Source organism: Cucurbita maxima, unplaced genomic scaffold, assembly GCF_002738345.1.
Source record: "Cucurbita maxima cultivar Rimu unplaced genomic scaffold, Cmax_1.0 Cma_Scf00038, whole genome shotgun sequence".
In the NCBI taxonomy this organism is placed as follows: Eukaryota; Viridiplantae; Streptophyta; class Magnoliopsida; order Cucurbitales; family Cucurbitaceae; genus Cucurbita; species Cucurbita maxima.
Genome location: NW_019272054.1, coordinates 912,704 through 933,176, shown reverse-complemented (window position 1 = coordinate 933,176; position 20,473 = coordinate 912,704). Strand labels below are relative to the sequence as shown.

The 20,473-nt window shown below is 37.3% G+C and overlaps 4 protein-coding genes across 5 annotated transcripts in view; 3 read left to right on the top strand and 1 right to left on the bottom strand.

Moving 5' to 3' along the window:
- Positions 1-3,714, bottom strand: part of LOC111469077 (BTB/POZ domain-containing protein At3g05675) — an 8,496-nt gene extending 4,782 nt beyond the window's left edge. The window contains exons 1-2 of one of the 2 annotated variants that reach the window (XR_002714817.1): positions 3,530-3,714; positions 80-1,466 (exon numbers count right to left, since the gene is read on the bottom strand). Coding sequence is in view for 1 of the 2 variants with exons in the window: in XM_023114310.1 (XP_022970078.1) it covers positions 185-1,060 (876 nt within the window). In the remaining variant the exon portion in view is untranslated. Of the gene's footprint in view, positions 1-78; positions 1,467-3,529 lie in introns of those variants that run through there. The other variant, XM_023114310.1, reaches the window with a different exon arrangement.
- A 720-nt stretch (positions 3,715-4,434) lies between these two features.
- On the top strand, positions 4,435-10,565 carry LOC111469047 (plant UBX domain-containing protein 10-like). The gene is made up of 4 exons (XM_023114270.1): positions 4,435-5,403; positions 9,149-9,319; positions 9,461-9,664; positions 10,109-10,565. The coding sequence occupies exons 1-4, from the start codon at positions 4,588-4,590 to the stop codon at positions 10,337-10,339; spliced, it is 1,422 nt and encodes a 473-aa protein (XP_022970038.1). The 5' UTR covers positions 4,435-4,587; the 3' UTR covers positions 10,340-10,565.
- Positions 10,566-12,167: 1,602 nt separating this feature from the next.
- LOC111469036 (serine/threonine-protein kinase WNK8-like) lies at positions 12,168-16,389 on the top strand. Its single transcript, XM_023114251.1, has 7 exons — positions 12,168-12,776; positions 13,139-13,176; positions 13,320-13,547; positions 13,643-13,863; positions 13,955-14,112; positions 15,027-15,435; positions 15,538-16,389. Exons 1-7 carry the CDS (start codon positions 12,687-12,689, stop codon positions 16,230-16,232), a joined length of 1,839 nt encoding a protein of 612 aa, XP_022970019.1. The 5' UTR covers positions 12,168-12,686; the 3' UTR covers positions 16,233-16,389.
- Positions 16,390-19,834: 3,445 nt separating this feature from the next.
- On the top strand, positions 19,835-20,409 carry LOC111469104. Its single transcript, XM_023114346.1, has one exon. It carries the CDS (start codon positions 19,849-19,851, stop codon positions 20,311-20,313), a length of 465 nt encoding a protein of 154 aa, XP_022970114.1. The 5' UTR covers positions 19,835-19,848; the 3' UTR covers positions 20,314-20,409.
- The last annotated feature ends 64 nt before the right edge of the window (positions 20,410-20,473 follow it).

Below are 20,473 nucleotides of genomic sequence, written 5' to 3'. Positions count from 1 at the left end.
AAAAAAAAAAAAAAAAAAAAAAAACAACAACAACAACTTATCTAAATGTCACCTCAACAGTAAAGTTAACAATTGTAGAGGGAGTTTTATTAATGGAACATATGAAGATTGAGCATATAAACTTGCTATGTCCTACATGAATAACAAACATTTGAATCCACCCAGCAGAGTCGTAGCGATCAATTCAAAAGCTGATTGCAGCATCATCATTGTCAGAGCAAGCTCCATCAATACCTTCAACCAATCTCCGCTTTGCAGATTTGGTCCTATAACACCATAATTCAAAAGCATCAGTTAAATCAGGGTACTGCATTTCCTCTGCTTTCATCCAGTCTACCAAGATACCTGCTTGATCATTTGAAGGCAATGTCAATACCATGGAAACAATTGCCCCCTCAATATTCAAGCACAGCTCGTCGTCCATTTTGTAACGAAAATCTGTCTCTGCGACGCACTTTGAATCGAGCAGAGGCTTCATCTTCCTAATATATGGAAGCCAGAATTGAAGCAGTGACAACCGGTACGGTGCAGGAAGAATTACAGCCCCATAGCCAACAGCTTCCAAGGCTTTGTTGGTCATCTCAATCAGCTTAACCTTCAAACCCCACATTAAGGAATTTAACTTTTCGTCCTCGATGACCTTCAGTACGTTCCCAGATATCTCGATCCAGTTGGAAACGAAGTCTTTCATTAAATTCATCTTTGGAAGTAAAGAACATATCCATTCAAGATCAGATAGTGTTCTCAATAGCTTGTCTTCGATGACTTGAGATGTAAAGTCAGACTCCAAAAGTAGTGAAGATAGATCCGTCTGAAACGATGCACAAGTTCTAGAAAGGCCCATTCTCAACACGGATTTTACTTCGTCGTCAGTTATTACCAACGACGTACCGGCATCTGCTCTTACCATATAGTCAACTTGTTCCTGAGCAGATCTTTGAAGCTCATCTCCAAATGGCACACATGGGCTGTTAATTGACAGAGCAAAGCGGAGAGCTGAAACAAAAACATCTTTTGTGGGACTCAAATCTGCAAATTTGACACTGGGCAGTGTCGACATCGCTTCAGATATACGCTTCAGAGATAGTATCTGATCCGGATGATGCTCAAGTACATGTATAGAGAATCAAGCAGAGCCCAACGTGTCTAAAACTCATTTTGCAGAGAGATGAAATCTCAGTTGAACATTATCAGAACAGAATTTCAAACAGGGTTCAAACAACCGAAGACAATTCTGAGAAAGTTCACCAACTAGCAATTTACTTCCGTCTCATAGGTTAAAGAACATTGAGTGCTATTTCCTCTCCACTCTTTTGTTGCAACAACTATAGCAGTTAAGTTCACAGTAGCTGGATGCTTCAGCTCTGCCCTCTTCAAGGAGCAGGGCAATATCCATGTTATGCGCAGTTTATAAAACTTATAAAACCTTTCAGCTACAATCAAGTGGCTAATATCAACCAGAAAAACTGAAAAAAGTGCAGAAAATAGGATTTTATACGTCAGTTTCCTTGTCTGTGCAAGCCAACAATAGAATCTCTTTTGAGTTACAAACAATTGAGCATAATCATCAAGATTCAAGTTGAACAATTCCATAATACATTTGGTAAAGGATACTTAATAAAACAGCAGCTTATTATAAATATCAATTTGACCAATGGCACCATGATCACATACAAAGACTAACAGCCTTCATTTATAATAAAATAAAATAAAGCAGGATCTAGAAGAATTAAGTTCAGAGTTGTTATCAGTACATGGAGTAATTAGTCATTCATTTCAAAGAAGAAACGGTCTGCAAGAACTTACTTTTAAATCTTGGGGAACTTATTGCATACAGAGAATGTATTAGCAATTCACACTACCCTTTTAAATCTTGTCTTCAAGTGTTCATGGAACTTTATCAAGTCATTTTCAATACAGACATTGATCTCATAAACAATAGAAGTGAATTCTGATAATACAAAAATATCAATAGTATATAATCTTTTTTGAGAATACATTCCTTTTGCATTCACTTTGAGCCTCACCAACAAATTAAGTATGGTAATATAAAGATTACACAGAAGAAAACTTCTTTGCGTCAAATATTAAGATTTTTCATGTGTACACACACGATTAACTCACATGGCCACATATGTATACATAACTTAGCCATGCTCTTAAAAGTGACTCAATGTAGAACAAATAGTGTATTTTGTTCAAGGGCTCCAGAGAAACGAGTCGAGCCTCAATTAAGGGGAGGCTGTCCGAGGGCTCTATAGGCCTCAGGGGAGGCTCTATAGTGTATTTTGTTCAAAGGGAGGATTGTTGAGGATTGTTGGGAGGGAGTCCCACATCAACTAGTTAAGGAGTTGATCATGGGTTTATAAGTAAAAAATACATCTCCATTGGTATGAGGCCTTTTAGGGAAACCAAAAGTAAAACCATGAAAATTTCTGCTCAAAGTGGGCAATTTCATACTATTGTGGAGAGTCATGATTCCTAACATAAACCTCTCTTAGAGATCAAGAGTTTAAACTTCCACCATCTTGTTTGAATAAAAAAAAACTAATATTAAGATTTAACTAGATTGAAGAAAAATTCTATGCCAAATAAACTTGAGCAAATTGTTATATACGTGTGTGTATGCATGTGCAAGTGGCTATCCACAGATTGCATAGTCCAATTAGAGGTAAGGATAAACCGAAGTTGATTTTGGCTGCTTTATAAATCCAACAAACCCAACCTTATAAAATCGCATCCGACTGGGATGAGTCTCCCCTTTTGATGAATGTAAGAAATTATAAAAGCAAGTGTATACCTCTATTGACAGTAATTTACAGCCATTTGACAATAGAAACCGGTTAGGAATCACGAATCTCCACAATGGTATGATATTGTCCACTTTGAGAATATAAGCTCTCATACCAATGGAGATACTATTCCTTTCTTATAAACCCACGATCATTCATTAAATTAGCCAATGTGGGACAATCCTCAACAAAACCTACCCCAGTATCATAAAGTACTAATTTCATAGTATGAATTTCACTTCCTTCAAGCAATGTATCCAAACAGTGTATATGGCAGCAATTTCCGAGAAAAATCAAAGGCATGTACAGCATTTTAATGATAATTGCAGTAACAGAAGGGACTAACTCAATACAGTGAAATTCACTTCATTTAAGCTATGGAAACAGTATAATTGCAACAATTTCCAACCAAAAGCTATGTTGAATTTGTCTAGAACTTCAATGGTCGTCATGAAGCAGCAACAATAACACAGAAAAACCTGATTTAAACCAATATAATTTTTTACTTGAAAACAGCAACTGAACCTCGCGCCTCGGAAGAGGCTAACTGCTATCCGCAAGAGAGATTCGAAAATCAGTATGCAAATGCTAATGGAAAATCTTGAGAACGGATAAAACGAAATCGAAAAGAACATACAAATAAAAAGCAGAAACACTAGAACAAAATCACAGTAAATCAACAACAGAGACATTGATGCGCTCAAGGGGAAAAAGGAAAAAGTAATAAAACAAAGTACCGTTCTAATTCTCTTCCATGTCTGCAAATTTTGCTTTGAGATTTAGAAGAAGGAAGAGAATCGATTGAATTGAAATCGAGAATTTACAGCTTCAATCTATGGATTTGTTGTGGATTATCATTCCACACAGAAAAGAATAAGCACTGCCTGTGCCCTCATTGGAGAAAACGGAGACTTTCACGATCTTTTCTAAAATATCTCTCTTTTTAATACATTCATATATATATATATATATATATATTAATTTCATAAAATTTGGTTTTATATTTAATAGATCTATTAAACTTTCAAATTGTTGCTCGGGTTTATAGACCAAAGTTCCTTCTATAAAAAAAAATAACGACCTTCGCCTTTGCCATCAGACTTACCTTCTAGTCATCGACCAATTTTGTATGATTTGGAAGAATAGTAACTCATGGTGAAAACTAAGAAATCTACCGTTTATGGCAGAACCGTAGATGATTCCAACTCGAGCTAGGACGAATAATCTTAGCCACCAGTAATGATGCCTAAAACGTCAGTCTACGATCGGAGTTAACATAGAAAATTATTGAATTTTAATTTAATGTTTTGTAAATTCAAGTTAATAAAAAAAAAAATATATATATATATATATATTATATATATATATATATATATATATATATTTATTTATTTATTAGGATTCGAACTTCTAATTTTGGTAAATTATTTTTGTAAATTTAAATTTTCAGTAAATTCTGAAATTTTGTGAGAATAAATAAAATAAATAAATAACAAAATGGTTTGACTTGGACGCGTTTCGGCAGTGAGAAAATGACGACCATACCCCTCGCCGGTCGGCCGACAAAGAATGGCAAAAGTTGGTAATTTGAAAGACCGGCAGTGGCATTATCGTCACATGAAAAATTCGATCGCTTGGAGATCCCTGGAGTTTCTATCTACTTCCCAAATATTGAAAAACCATTTGAGTCATTTATGTGGATTGATCGCGAGGGTGAAGATTCAAGTCCGATCAATCTCTGAAGAATCAGATAGGAGACGAACCAAAGAGAGCCCCAGAATTCTTCCATTCATTTATGTCCTTGCCGGATATGGTTGATGTTGCTGATAAATTAGCCTACTTCCAAGCGATTACAGGCTTAGAAGATCCCGAAATCTGCACTGAAATCCTTGCTGCTCACGGTTGGGACCTTGAACGGGCTGTTTCTTCTTTTACTTCCACCAATTCGGACTCCTCTGCTTCCGCCGCCGTCGATGGTGGTGGTGGCGACGACGATCATTTTGACCATGCAACGCGCCAAATCCTCGACAGACAGGAACAGCAAGAAAATGCCGCTCCGGCCCCGAGTTTGGCTTGGAAAATCATTACACTTCCGATTTCTGTGATTTCTGGTAGTTTAGGGCTTGTTTCGGGTGCTGTTGGTTTGGGATTATGGGCTGCTGGTGGTATTCTTTCGTATTCTCTTGGAGTGATCGGGTTAGGGTCTGGTTCTGGCCAGAACGCTGAGTCGTCGGCTCGGTTGGTTTCTGTGTCTGCTGCAGCATCGGAGGCTATTGATTTTGTGTCGGCGTTTGAGAGGGATTTTGGGACGACTAGGCCGAATTTTGTGGGGGAAGGGTTCATGGACGCGTTGCAGCGTTCGAGAAATGCGTTTAAGCTCTTGTTTGTTTACCTGCACTCTCCTGATCATCCGGATACGCCATTGTTCTGCGGCAGGACCTTGTGTTCGGAGACTATTGCAGCGTTTGTGAATGAGAATTTTGTTTCGTGGGGAGGGAGTATTCGCGCTAGTGAAGGTTTTAAGATGAGTAATAGCTTGAAAGCATCGAGATACCCATTTTGTGCCGTGGTTATGGCAGCTACAAATCAGAGGATCGCATTGCTTCAGCAGGTATTTTATTTGTTTATTGCTGTTTGTTCTTCGAACACTGACTTCTCACTTTCATTACTAGAAGTATCATGTGTAGTTTTCGGGTAGTTCATGTTATTGAGAAACATATTTCATTGAATAAATAAAATTACTAAAAGGGGTGGAATGCCAATCCCCAAAACAAGGAACATCAAGAAAAGATCTTCAAGTGACCATTACTTAGGTTGTAGTTGCAAAATGGCCATAAAATCTACTCAAATAAGAGCCACGAAAATGAGAAAATCAAATAAAAATCAAAGACAGCTTCTTTCTTGTTGAAGATTTTTTTCTTCCTTATTAGCCATAAGCGCCAAAAAGGTCTAACATGCGGCAACCGAAAAATTTCCCACTGTTTTCTTTAAAGGATGGGCACCAAGAACCAATAGAGAAAGCTGTTCATGTTTAGGGGGAGAGTAACCGGCCAGTTTCTGTATGCATATTAACACTGTAATATGGAAGCCTCAAACATTATAGTTATGTTATATTGAAGCTTACTTGAGTATCTTTTGGTCAGATTAAATTCTCGCATGTGATTTTGAAATCCACATTCTAAATGACCTTTCCATTTGGAAATTTGTTTTCATGCCTGAGATTGCTATTAGCCATACAATTGAAGAGAGTCTATTTATATGTCTGGTGCATTGAACTTGTATGGGCTCCTGTCAGTCCGTGGTCAGTGTTTGAAACCATGTGGAACTAACTGCTCATTTGATTCGTCAATTTTCTTATGTGTTTTAATTATCGAATATTATTGAGTAATAGTGCCCCTGCAAATTTGGTTAGCATTGGGAAATTGGATGATTTCTGGTTAACAAATAAGAGTGAATTTTATTTCGTTATTCATCTCTCTCCCCCTCTTTCTGTGTTCTACATGGCAGTTCAAACCCTGGGACATTTTTTGCTGCCATTTGGTGGATTCTTCGTTACTTCTTAATCTTATTTACTATAATTGAAAGGAAGTTAAGTAAAATGTATGATGTTTTAAAAAGAAGGCTTTGAAGTTTTACTACATGAGTTTTGAAGGGTGAATGAATGGTTTTTGTCCGTATTTTAATTACCATACTGATCTTTTAAAGAGGCATGTGATCAAATCAATTGCTGTCTAAAATTTCCCTTTTTTCAAGAGCAAATGAAACGTGGCACTCATCCATGTTAACATAACTTGCTCAATAGTCTGTGCCATTATTGTCATTGGCACAATTGTGGAGAATGGGAGTGTTGAACTATTTCCTGGAAACACTGAACGTGAATGACAATGACACCTAGAAAGCATATAGATGAATGTGATGGTCAAGCAGATTTTTGTGAGGGTACAATCAATTCTGAATTGGGTATTCTGTTATTTGAAGCTTCAGTTACTCCTTATTTGATTGTGTTCTGATGTGTATATTTGTTTATTTTTAAATTAAGAGGAAACCATGAACTATAACAGTTGTTAACAAGGATTTTTCAACCTTCATTTGAAGGGGGTGGAGTGGTGTTGGTGGAAGTTTTTTTCACAATAGCTCTAGAACTCTATAAGTTAATTTCTCACCCCTCCCAATTAAGTTTTTCCTAACCTTCAAAATGCTTGAAATTGCCAAATACGTTAGGATTCCTTCTTGGGAACTCTTTTACAGAAGAAGCTGATTGAGTGGATAAGATTAATGGATAGATTATTTCAAAATCATCCATGAAAAGGAAGGAAAGCGTGTCTAAAAGGAAAATTAGTGGCATCAAAGAGTTACTATATCTATTGTTCCAGGAATCATCTCAAGAAGAAGAAGTTCCCAAGCAAGGGTAGAATTTTGGGTCTCCATGCTTATTCTCTGTTGGAACATTCGGGAGCTTAGGAATAGAGGATTCTCATTGAACATGTTATCCTTAAAGTCCTGACTTCATTATTGGAATCAGTATTAAATGGAACTGTTAATCAATATTAAGGAGAGCTTAGGAACAGAGGATACTGTTAATCAGTATTAAATGGAACTCCGAAGTGGGGAGTGGGCTGCCTTTGGTAGCATTCCAATCCTTTGAGATAACACTGCTGACTGATCTCGCAGAACGTTTTTTTTCCTTGTCCATTAAGTCCTCCTCTTGGTCAAGTGTTCTAAGCTTACGGATTATCCATTAAAGTCCCTTCCTCTTGGTTAAGGACTTCTGTTTTTGGCTTATTGGCATTTTCAACCATTCAGGTTTGTGTACAAAAATGATTCTAGGGAGAGCTGGAGGACCTTGGTGGCTGTGGCTTTTTGTTAGGATATGGAAGCCTTCATATTTCCATGTTGTCTTGGGAGAAATTATGAGGCAACGGTGCATGAAGGGTATGCAGGATTTTAATCAGCTCATTTTTCTTGATCCAACTTTTGAGAGAGTTGTCTTGACTCATATATAGATTTTTGGTGAATATGCAAGTGGTTCTTGTAGATCTCCACCTCTGGACTTATATGGCTGAAAAGTTTTGTGATTTTAATTCAAAATACATGGCTTCATCACTCTAATTTTCTTGAAATGATGGGCAAGCTGTGATAGTAGTGGAAAGAAACTAATCTATAAGGATGGCCATGTAAAAGGTTTGTGGTGAAGCAAATGAAAAAAAAAAAAAAAAAAGAGATCCTGAGAAGAAGAGGAATTTGAGAACCTTTTTTCATCCAACTATACAACTATAGAAAACACTAGATTAAATGATCCTTTTGGTCCTTTAGGATTAAATTTCAGTCCTGGTACTTTTAAATGACCAAATTTAATCCTCCTACTTTCAATAAATCTGAGATATAGTCCCTTCCGATGGTTTTTTGTTAAATTTTCCTTAAAAAAAAAGGTCTCTATTAGCTCTCTCTCTATAAATTTTGGAAACATATTCACACGGTGTCTTTTCTTGCATGGAAATTATTAGTATTTAATCAATTTTGATAAAATTCAATTTCAAACTAACAATATAAAGACTAGCTTTAAGATTTATTGTAAGGATTTGAAAGTATAGGGACTAAAATGGAATAAGACTCAAGGTATAGAGATTGAAATAGTATTTTGACCAAGACTTTAAAAGATTGGATGAGTTGGAAGAATTGATCTTTATGAAATTCGAAAATTAGAGTTTAGCTCGAAGTGCAGCCACAAAGTATTGTAGTTGAAGAGGAAGTCTACTGGAACTAGAATGCAAAGGAAATGATTTAGAGGAGCAGATGAATACAAAACTTTCATTTGGAGGTGTTTGATTCAGATGGAAGAAGCTTGATAAATGATAAGGACTTGAAGGTGAACTCTTGGTCTTGTATCAAAAGTTGCAAACAAATAATGGAGGGATAAACTTTGAACCCAATTTTGGAAGTAAAGAAGGATGAACTTGGGTGGGAATTCTATGAAATTAAAACAATATTTGGCCTAAGAGGACGATTTACTTCTGTGCCCAATTTCTGAACAAGTGAGACTGCTAAATTAAGAGTTCTTGCTGTTGATTCATTCTTGAATTTGGTAGGGGACAAGAAGAAAAAAAGGATGTTCTTTAGTGGTAAACTTGGAAAGGAGATGTTCTTTTGACAACCTCAATTCAGTTCAATGGACATTATGGATTTTGTTTATTAATCTGGTCCAGCACGTTTTAGAACTTCAGCATTTGGTAACATAGCTTCTCCCAAGGCATTATAACCTTGGATTTGATAAGCAGTTTTAATAGACTTTCCATTTTATTTTGATTTGTCCATCAGACTTTCTTTTTCTTTATTGGCCTCTTTTTCTCTTATATCAGGTAGAGGGACCAAAAACTGCTGAAGAAATGCTAGTGATTCTACAGAGAGTTCTTGAAGAAAGTTCTCCTGTTCTGGTTTCAGCAAGGCTTGATGCAGAAGAAAGAAGAAATAACATGCGATTGAGGGAGGAACAAGATGCTGCTTACAGAGCGGCCCTTGAAGCAGATCAAGTATGCTACTTTCTGATTTCGGTTTCATGTCTGTCTAAATTTCATAGTTTCCTCGTCCTCCCATATGTATTACTAACTGGAGTTTTCATGTTGTCTCTTCAAATTTTATGTTAATCTGATCTCTTGCTGCGGATTTATCAGGCCAGGGAACGACAAAGGAGGGAGGAGCAAGAGCGTCTGGAAAGAGAAGCCGCTGAAGCTGAGAGGAAGAGGAAAGAGGAAGAAGAAGCGCGTGAGAGAGCTGCTCGTGAAGCTGCAGAAAGAGAGGCTGCTTTAGCCAGAATGCGGCAGGAGAAAGCAATGTCACTTGGTGCTGAACCTGACAAAGGACCTAATGTTACACAAGTAATGTGTTCTATATTTTTCTATTTTCTTTTTGTAGAAGTGATGTGCATATAGACAACAAAAGACCCCCCCGGAATAGTGTCTGAGCTAATAATCGAATTGGCTTAAATAGTCATGATCTTGCCACTATATATTAGTTGGATTCGTGAAAACGAAACATCTTCTTTTATTAGTTACCTGCTTTTGTTAGTTAGTATGAAACAGGAGGGCCCCTTCTGGGCAAGGTTCTTACGCGTTCCACTACTGGAAACACCACTTCCTGTCTGCATCATCAAATGCTATTTTCATACCCAATGTGGAAATTTAGAGTATCTCACATCATTTTTAACTATTGAACACATTTTATTTTTCAACTTGATGGAGTTTTCTCACCTCTTCCCTCTTTCATTCTTCTCTGATAAAGGGAGAACCTAACCAATCTTCTTGAATTATTTGTTCAACCAGGTGTTGGTGCGGTTCCCTACTGGAGAACGCAAGGAAAGGAGGTTTCACAGTAGCGCATCGATCCAAACTCTCTACGACTATGTCGATTCCTTGGGTTGTCTGGAGGCTGATGGTTATAATCTGGTTTCAAACTTCCCTCGAGTTGTTTATGGCACCGAGAAGCTCTCCCTATCCTTGAAAGAAGCTGGACTGCACCCTCAGGCCAGTCTTTTTGTGGAGCTAACCTCGTAAAGTCTCGAACCGATGGTAGAATGGTCGAATATAGTTGAAGATGAAACCTGTGAGACATATATTTTATTGTACCTTACTTTATTCTGATTAGAGCCCCTTTGTTGACAGTATTAATGTTTCAGGTTTATAGTAGATGCATATTTAGTATAATTTAAAATGGTGGTAACGAATAATTGTCTTAAAATTTCTGTGTAATTTTAGATTTTGGGTCATATTTGAGGTCTCAGCGATATTCTGCCTATGATGATGTGTTTTAGCTTGATTGTGTTCTTTCTCTGAATATCTGCTATTTAAACTTTAAAATCCAACTAGTCAACGACACCTAAGCAGCTATCGTGTAGGTCTCGTAGAGGGTTTCCCTTGTAGTCGAAGACTTTGTACGATGTAGACTCGATATAAATACTCTATTTTTTCTTATAAATTCGTTCAATTCTTACACCAATTTTCTCAACCAATAGATAGGACTCAAACGGTCAGATGCCACAAATACGATAAATAATCGAATACAAAAACGACCAACAAAGGAATATCATTTTCGATCATGGAAAACCTTAAACTAGTTTGAACGGCGAAAAGAATCAACCAAATCTTCATTATCTCTATAAGTTTCACCTTTACGTTTATATGTAGTAGGACTTCGACCGTATTAGATTTTTTTTTTTAATTTTTATAATTTAGCCTTTTTATTTTAATAGAAGTAATAAAAGTAAAGAAATCATAACCGGAGTAGTGATATGTTAAGAATGAGAGGTGGATCAAAAATGTAATCTTCATTAATGTTCACGACCTTTAAAGAGGATACAAACTACCCATTAATACCTAAAACGGAAAATATTCCACTCACTAAATCTTGAAAATGAGATAAAATATATTATTAACGAAATAAATATTCAACTAGCTAAATCTTGAAAATAAAATAAAATATAATATTAACCAAATCCGATAAAATATACTACTAACAAAATCCTAATCATAAGATAAAATAAAATACCAAAGAAATCCTAAGATAAAATATACTACTAACCAAGGGAAAAAAATATTAACGGAATACGAATAAAATATATTTAATAACTCATTATTATAGCATGATAGATAATACAACCCTAATTCTCAGCCTAACAATCGGAGTTTAAAGCAAGAACAGAACGTTTAAATCAAATACTAGAATCAATCGAGAGAAAAGACTAGAATCTCTTAATAATGAGTTATTAAATTGAGTCCATTTTATTGAATGACTCTGATGCAATTTACATATAAATGGTTTAAAATCTTAGGTCAAATTTATATCGGTGAAAATCTAAACTTGAGAGCTCAATTTCATTCATTCCTAATCCATTTTTTACATGCCAATTTTGTGAGTATTTATAGCTTCCAAATAAAAGAAACCTCGAATCCCCTACTAAAAAGAAATTAAGGTCATGATTAACAAGTTTGGTAACTTCCCACTATCCTTCAAATGATAGCAATGATTGACAAGTAACTCGGTCACAGTTCAAATATCCACTACAATAAGTTATGAAATTAAAATAATAAATAAAATATCTCCAAATGATTCTTTTTCACTCGAGTCAGCTTATAACACATAAAATAGAGGTTGAACCTAGCCTATACAATTTTGTAGATGAAAAAATAAATATTTATTTAATCGGATTAGGGCGGGTAAAGATAATTAATAGATAGAACAAAAATAATTGTTTTAAATCATTCTAATTTTAAAAGGTAAAAAGATGAGTATATTCTTTCACCTAAAAAAAAGAATGGAAAAAGACAGATAATATATATATATATATAAAAATAAAAATAAAAAAGTAAAAAACAATGATGTTTATCAACTATCTGGTAATCGTAAAAATAGAGTCAATAGAAAGCTCAACGGACGGTGGCGGAGCTAAATTCAGTGTTTTCTTTTTGTACAGTTTAATCGGGACAGAACAGAACGACGACTTTCAACAATTCAACGAATCGTATTCCATCTCTGAGTTGGGTTCCCTTTTCAATCGCGTAATTTCTACTCTCACATCCGATTTAGGGTTTCATTTTGATTTGGGTTTGGGCAAAACAGGAGTTATGCGGATGCTTAAATGGTCGAGCTTGGGTTTCGATGGATAATCATGTGGAGGAGTTCCGTTCCTCGAATTTCTAGTCTTCAATTTCTATCTGCGATGAAATTGTTTATGGGTCGCCAATTTCTTTTTCAGTCTGCATTTGATGTGGCTTCCGAGGCCTTCTCTGAACACCTTTCTCGTTTGATCGTCGTTATCTGACTATCTGCTGTTTGCGTTCTGGATTTTATCGCCTTCTCTTTTTCTCGATTTCTGTTTCTTTTTCTTCGTCTTTCTGCTTTACGATGAGTTGCGGTTCGGATTTGATGTCTGGGAACTCCGAGGCTGATGATCGTGAGATTGTAGAGAAGGATCCAACAGGACGATACATACGGGTATTTCTTTTTAATTCTCATCTTCGATTTTGTTTAGATATTATTATTGCCCTAGCGACTGGGATAGAGCAGTTCTTTTTTAGAAAAACCCCATTCCTTATATCAATTTTCTATTTTTGACATTGTTTCCTTCACTGTTTTGTTTACTTAATTTTAATATACGAATGATCTGAATTTAGGGTTTGAATTGCTTTGAATTTGTGCATAATTACCAAACTTGTAATTGTTGATTAGTAGTTTTATCGCCAATAGTTCATGATCGACTAATGTTTCAGATGTGTTCTTTACCTTTTGTAGTTCATATGTTTTATTCTATTTGACTTTATGATTTAATCCTCATTTAGACTTCTTTTATTTTTCAGTACGATGAGATTTTGGGTAAAGGGGCATTCAAGACAGTGTATGTTTCTGATGTCTATCAATCTCTGTTCTTTTATTACCTTTTCTTTTCTAGTTTCTTCATTATTGTGAGATGATTTTTGTGGGTGTAATGAATGTTTTGGGTGTGTTATTTGACTTGAGGGCTCTTTTTGTTGTCATCAGATACAGAGCATTTGACGAAGTCGGCGGAATCGAAGTTGCTTGGAGCCAAGTTGACATTGAAGATGTTTTGCAGTCACCAGAACAGCTTCAAAGATTATATTCTGAGGTTCATCTGCTGAAGTCGCTGAAACATGAAAATATAATCAAATTCTATTGCTATTGGGTTGATGATAAGAACAAGACTATCAACATGATTACAGAATTGTTCACTTCTGGGAGTTTGAGGCAGTAAGTTCCTAAGAGTAGTCTTCTTTTTGTTTTTGGAATCATTTTACTGCATTCAACGAGTAGTTTATTCGATTATGGTATTCTTTGCAATTTAGATATCGAAAGAAGCATAGGAAAGTTGATTTGAAAGCCTTCAAGAATTGGGCGAGGCAGATACTGCGAGGTTTGACGTATTTACATACTCACAACCCTCCAATTATTCATAGGGATTTGAAATGTGATAATATATTTGTCAATGGAAATACGGGAGATGTTAAAATTGGAGACCTCGGTTTGGCGATTGTCATGCAGCAGCCTACTGCTCGAAGTGTAATTGGTAATAATTTCGTTTTCTAGCTCGATTTCTTTTTGTTGTGGGGATAGAACTCTAGGATTCATCTGATCTTTGAGATGTGATTATTATTCAGGCACTCCAGAGTTCATGGCTCCAGAACTTTATGATGAGGAGTATAATGAGCTTGTTGATATCTATTCTTTTGGCATGTGCATGTTGGAAATTGTGACTTGTGAATACCCATATAGTGAGTGCAAAAATTCTGCCCAAATATTCAAGAAGGTTACTTCTGTAAGTAAATGATTTACTTCTACCAGATTATGTCTTTTAAGTGTTTTTATATGTGAGATCCCACATCGGTTGGAGAGGGAAATGAAGCATTCCTTATAAGGGTGTGGAAACCTCTCCTTAGCAGATGCGTTTTAAAAACCTTGAGGGAAAGCCTAAAGAGAACAATATTTGCTTTCGGTGGGCTTGGGTTGTTACAAATGGTATCAGAGCCAGACATCGAACGGTGTGCCAACGAGGACGTTGGGCCCTGAAGGGGGGTGGATTGTGAGATCCACATTGATTGGAGAGAGGAACGAAACATTCCTTGTAAAGGTGTGGAAACCTCTTCCTAGCATACGCGTTTTAAAAACCTTGAGGGGAAGCCTGAAAAGGAAAGTCCAAAGAGGACAATATTTGTTTAAGGTGGCTTGGGCTGTTACAAATGGAATCAGAGCTAGACACCGGACGGTGTGCCAGCGAGGATGCTAGGTCCTCAAGGGGGGTGGATTGTGAGATCCCACATCGGTTGGAGAGGAGAACGAAATATTCCTTATAAGGGTGTGGAAACCTCTCCCTAGTATACGCGTTTTAAAAACATTGAGGGAAAGCCTGAAAGGGAAAGTTCAAACAGGACAATATCTGCTTGCGGTGGGCTTGGACTGTTACAAATGGTATCAGAGCCAGACAATGGATGGTGTGCCAACGATGACGCTGGGTCCTCAAGGGGGGTGGATTGTGAGATCCCACATCGGTTGGAGAGGGGAACGAAACATTCCTTATATGGGTGTGGAAACCTCTTCCTAGCAAACGCGTTTTAAAAACCTTGAGGGGAAGCCCGAAAGGAAAATCCCAAAGAGAACAATATCCACTTGCAATGGGCTCGAGTGGTTACACTATCAAATGGAGGTCCTGAAATCATTTCTTCTTTCTTGCAGGGTATAAAGCCTGCTTCCCTCGAAAAGGTGCTGGATCCCCAAGTTAAGCAGTTCATAGAGAAGTGTCTGGTTCCAGCATCCATGAGACTACCTGCAAGTGAACTCTTGAAAGATCCATTCCTTGCAACTGAAAGTCCCAAGGAGCATAGTTTTGAACCTTTAAGGTTATCGAATGAGCAGTTCAAATCTGAAAATCCTCCTGGGCTAGCTTCTCATTCAATGGACACAGACCATAACTGCAGCAAATTCTCAGGCTCAGTGGTCTCATCTGTCAAAAGCGATAACGACATTTCTCAGTTTTCAACTCTCGAACTTCAGAGGCTCACTGAGACTAATGAATTGACACTGAAAGGGGACATGACTGATCATAATACAATTTCGTTCCATTTGCGCATTGCTGAATTATGCGGTAACTTTCAGTCGATTCTTTCTTAATCTCCTTAAAGTTGTTTATTCTATAGTGAATATGTTTATATTCTTCATGATAACTCGAACATCTCTTTTCATATAGGTAAGTCTAAGAATATCCATTTTGCCTTCTATCTCGACTCTGATACTTCATTGGCTATTGCTTTGGAGATGGTTGAACAACTCGAACTGTCGAATGAAGACGCGACTGTCATAGCAAAATTAATCGATGAATTAATTGCCAAGTTTGTTCCCGACTCGAAACCATGTCCAAACTATTATCACGGACAAAACACTACACACAGTTCTTCTGAAAGTGAAACTCAAGAGGATAAGACCTTCATTCCTCCTTTCTTCTCTGAGATGGTACTGTCATCTCCCATGGTGGCTGGTGCAGGGAATAACCCGATGCATTTCACCAAGGTGGAAGATCAAGAAAACCTGCAGTCGATCATTTCGTGTGCATCGCTTGACTTCAATCACTCAACTATCTCAGATTACAGCACAGGAAAAGGAACAATGGATTTCGATGCTGTTGGATCGATTTCGACGATGATCGATTTTGCAAACCCATCTCTAATTTCCTCCTGCTCGGGAATGTCGAAAGAAATGAGTTCGTCGAACTTTTCGAGTCTTTCTCTGGAAGAAAGAGATCACCAAGATGAACTGAAGATGGAGATTGATGCCATTGACTTACAGTACCATCAGTGCCTTTGTGAACTGTCAAGAATGAGAGAGGAAGCAATAGAGAGTGCGAAGAAGAGGTGGATGTCAAAGAAGAAAGCTCCTGCTTTTTGAAGCCTTCCTTTTTCCTTTGGATTTGCAAATTCTCTTTTCTTTCTTGGCAAACTCTTGCTTGCAGAATGGTAACTTTTCTTTTCATTTTTTTTTTCTCTAAACTGACTGACTGCTATTCTTTGCATTCTATATCCAACTAAGTCCGTTTAAGTCCTAACGTCTGGCTCTCGTCATTTTTAATCTATGCCGATTATCGACATTCAATTCGAAAAGAACCAACAACACGCTTAAGAGATCCCAATTTTGCATACTGTTGTTGAGCTATGTATGTACTCATGAATGTAGTAGAAATATCGACCGAATAAATGATCATGAATCGATGGAATTCGAGCCTTCAACAGGTAGAAGGAGAGACAGAGATGAGGGTCATGAAAAAGCAACCTAAGCAGGGATATGCCGAAATTCGAATAAAAACGAAACATGAATCATATGATGAACTTTGTATCAGAATTTTAGAACATTAACTAAAGGTTTGAAAATGATTTGATCCACAGGATGGTGTCTTGGAAACTGGTGGAGAGGTTATGATCTACACGAGAAAGAAGAATGAACCAATTTTGAACTTGATTCTGCTGCTCACGAGAGATGAGGGAAGTTTTTAATACTACTTTTGTTTAACTATGGCGTTGCCATTGCTGCTCTTTCTGCTATCATCCTGTTATTGAGGGTTGGAACCATAATTTAGTCTCCGAACCGTATTAGTATTTATTTCGTTTTATCTTTGAACTTTAAAAATTTTTATGTCGATAATACATAAATTAATAAATATTGGTTGATTTGATATGACGTGACATATAGATGATATAACGAACAATAAATATGGGATTTTCGGAGACCTCCAATACCATTCATCTGTAAATTGGTTCTTTCTTGTGGCTTAGTAATGGTTATAGCCATCAAGGCGTTTCCACAGCATGAGTGGATCAAAGTTATGAACATGGCTGTTCTGATTGGGGCCACTGGCTGTTTATGCCTCCGGCCACCGCTGTAAACTACATCACTTGGATGACTATGGGGCGTTTTGTTCTGGGTTTGTAGTGTACAGATAATCCAGAATGGTGGCTAAGACATAACTATGCTCTCTCTCTCTCTCTGGTGTATTGGATGCTGTTCTCGCATTCATGGGAGTACCACAAAATAGGCTTGTTTAAGCTACAAAATTGATTAAACTACTGCAAAATAGGTCTTGTTTCTGTGAAAACTGTTTCAAAATTGAAATGAGACGGTAAGCGTCTTTTTGTGAAATTTTTTTACCTAAACAGACGCGTTTTTAAAATTTTGAGTGGAAGCCTGAAAGAAAAAGTCCAAATAGGAAAATATTTACTACTGGTGGGCTTGGGTTGTTATAGTTGGTATCAGAGCCAGACACCGAGCGATGTGCCAGCAAGGAGGTTGAGCCCCGAAAGGGGTGGACATGAGGCAATGTCCCAGCAAGGACGTTAGGCCCCGAAAGGGAGTGGATTGGGAGGTCCCACATCGATTGGAGAAGAGAACGAGTGCTAGCAAAGATGTTGGGCCTCGAGGGAGGAGGGGTGAATTGTGAGATCTCGTAAGGGTGTGGAAACATTTTGAGGAAAAATCCGAAAGAAAAAATCTAAAAATACTGAAAGTGGATGTTATTTTATTTTTTTTCAAAGATTAATATAAGATTACTTAAAAAAAAATTAATTAATTATTTGTAAGGTAAACGTATTTATTTTTATTATTTTAAGAGCATTGTTGAGATATTTACATAAAATATACAAAATTGAGTGGCATTTTCTATAATTATTTAACTTAATTAAAAAAAAAACGAAAATTTGTGAATGCTTCAAAAAATTCGTTTGCGTCTCAGTGTTTTGGAATGAGCGGCCCACAAGACCAACGATCCAACTCCGAAACACACGGCCCAAATCCCCAAATCCACGGCCCATTGGTCCCCCTCTACGTCCATCTCCACCCTTTTCTCTCCGCCGTCTTCGTCGCCGTCCTCTCCACAACAACAACCACATCCATCGCAATCACCGTCCACTTCTCGTCCCTCCGGAATCTCCTCCAGTCCACAGAACCCTCTCTTCTTCCTCCTTCTCACTTCCAGAACCACCTTCTCAAACATCGCCACCTCTCCTTCCAGATCCACGCAAACCTCCGCCCTCGCGCCCGCCGCTCCGGCGATACTAGATTCAAGCGCGCATTTACAGTCCATTCTCCACTCTCCGTCGTCGCTCTTCCTGAAAACACCTTGCACGACCTTCTTCTCCCTCAAGCACACCACGAACTGCGCGCCTTCGCTCGCTCGAACTCGCTCTCTACTCCCGAACACCACATCCTTCCTCATCCTCGAGGACGGCAAGAGGACTCGATGAAGAGAGACAAACGCTGGCGAGTCCGGCCGGATCTTAAGCCCATCGATTTCGAGGCTGGCCTCGTCAATGCGAGGGAGGAAGAACAGAGTGAGCGACTCCGGTGGTGGATCTAGGGCTTCCAGATGCGAAAATCGAACAAAGAATGCCTTGATTTTGAGGCGATCGCCGCCGAGACTCCGGTAATCCGTCGACCTGCACATTGAAATTTCGAGATTGTAATGAGTTGAAGTTTGATTCGATTGTAAGAATGAAGCCAAAATTTGAGAGATTATAAGGAACGGAGGGAAAACAGGGGAGGCGGCGAGAAAAATTCCGCTGGTTTGGGGTTCAACCAAGGGGTGCGAGCACACGGGTTCGATGCTGCTGACATGGACAAACGGACAAATTTTGACGCGCCAAATTCTGCTGCTTTCCGGTGTACTGTTTCTTGTGTAACTACATTTTGTAAGCCGTTGATTTTGGATGTTTGATCAAACCTTAACCGTGAGCCCCCAACCCCAAGTGTGTTGCATATAACTTCCTTGATCGAGGTGGACCCTATGTTTAAAGCCCTCGAACAAAGTACGAACCTCTACAATGGTATGAGTTCACATAGGACTCATACCAATAGACATTCTTTCATTTTTTTTCACGTATTTTTTAACGATCACTTTTATGATAAGGTCTCGATTCTTTCCTGTATTTTTTCTTCTTTTCGAGCGATCATAAAAAATAAAAGTAAAAAGGAAAATTCAAATAAAAAACTATTTAGTGATGATTATTGAAAAATAAAATTTATTCCAAATCAATTCATTATAATTAATATATTATAAATTTGTTGATTAATAAAATCACCAAATACTTAATTAAAGTAATTTAATAATTTTTTTTTTTTTTTTTGTCAATAAAAATGAATGCAAGTATAATTTTAAATAAATAAATGGGTTATTATTAAATAATTATTATTGAACAATTAATTGTATTAATATAATAAATTATAACCCAACCCTGGGTTGAATTTATAAAAAAATTCAAGTTATCGAATTTTTTGACCCTTTAATTTTAATTTGTCGAACAATCCCGATAAATACAATAATTATTGGTTTAATTAGGTAAACATTTAACCTAAATACTTAAAAAAAAAAAAAAAAAAAAACACCAATTTGTAGTTCAACAACTCCTTGAAGAAAGAAAGAAGCATTTTAGCTCAACCTCCACCCACCCAACCACCCCACACACATATAAAACCCTAAACCTGGCGAACCCTTCTCATTAATTCTCAACCTTCATCAATGGCGATGGTCAATCCCCGACAAGACGAGCGAGCCGGAGCAGAAATTGCCTACGGACCCGAAGAATGCTACCGAAAATCAGTGGAGCTGTTAAAGGAACTAGGGTTCCCGAGTGGCGTGATGCCGTTGCAAGAGCTCGAGGAATGTGGGATTGTGAAGGAGACGGGGTTCATTTGGATGAAACAAAAGAAGCCCTATGAGCATTTCTTCGAGACGACGAACTCGAGAGTTGCATACGCGACGGAGGTGACTGCGTACGTGGAAAAGTTGAAGATGAAGAAGATGACGGGGGTGAAGACGAAGCAACTACTTTTGTGGGTTCCGATTTCGGAGATGAGTATTGATGATCCTAAGGGGAAGAAGATTTGCTTTAAAACTCCAATGGGGATTGGAAAATCGTATCCTGTTACTGCGTTCATGGTGGATGAAGAGAAGAACAAGTATTTGGAGAATGTTGAGGATTGATTTTTCGTTGCATTTCTTTTGTTGCTGTTTTTTATTACTAAATAAGTTTGGTTTAATTTTATTTAATTAAGGTTAATTACGATATAACGTTTCAATTTACTTCATAACTCGACTTAAAAGCATAGTTTTGTTCATAAAGTTTGAGTTTAAAATAATAATG

Excerpts from the sequence above, each read along its gene's own strand:
- LOC111469104 (XM_023114346.1), top strand. The coding sequence starts at position 19,849 with ATGGCGATGGTCAATCCCCGACAAGACGAGCGAGCCGGAGCAGAAATT.
- LOC111469036 (XM_023114251.1), top strand. The coding sequence starts at position 12,687 with ATGAGTTGCGGTTCGGATTTGATGTCTGGGAACTCCGAGGCTGATGAT. Across the intron at positions 12,777-13,138 it reads CAACAGGACGATACATACGG|TACGATGAGATTTTGGGTAA; the intron begins GTATTTCTTTTT and ends TTTATTTTTCAG. Across the intron at positions 13,177-13,319 it reads AAAGGGGCATTCAAGACAGT|ATACAGAGCATTTGACGAAG; the intron begins GTATGTTTCTGA and ends TGTTGTCATCAG.
- LOC111469047 (XM_023114270.1), top strand. The coding sequence starts at position 4,588 with ATGTCCTTGCCGGATATGGTTGATGTTGCTGATAAATTAGCCTACTTC. Across the intron at positions 9,320-9,460 it reads CGGCCCTTGAAGCAGATCAA|GCCAGGGAACGACAAAGGAG; the intron begins GTATGCTACTTT and ends CGGATTTATCAG. Across the intron at positions 9,665-10,108 it reads AAGGACCTAATGTTACACAA|GTGTTGGTGCGGTTCCCTAC; the intron begins GTAATGTGTTCT and ends TTGTTCAACCAG.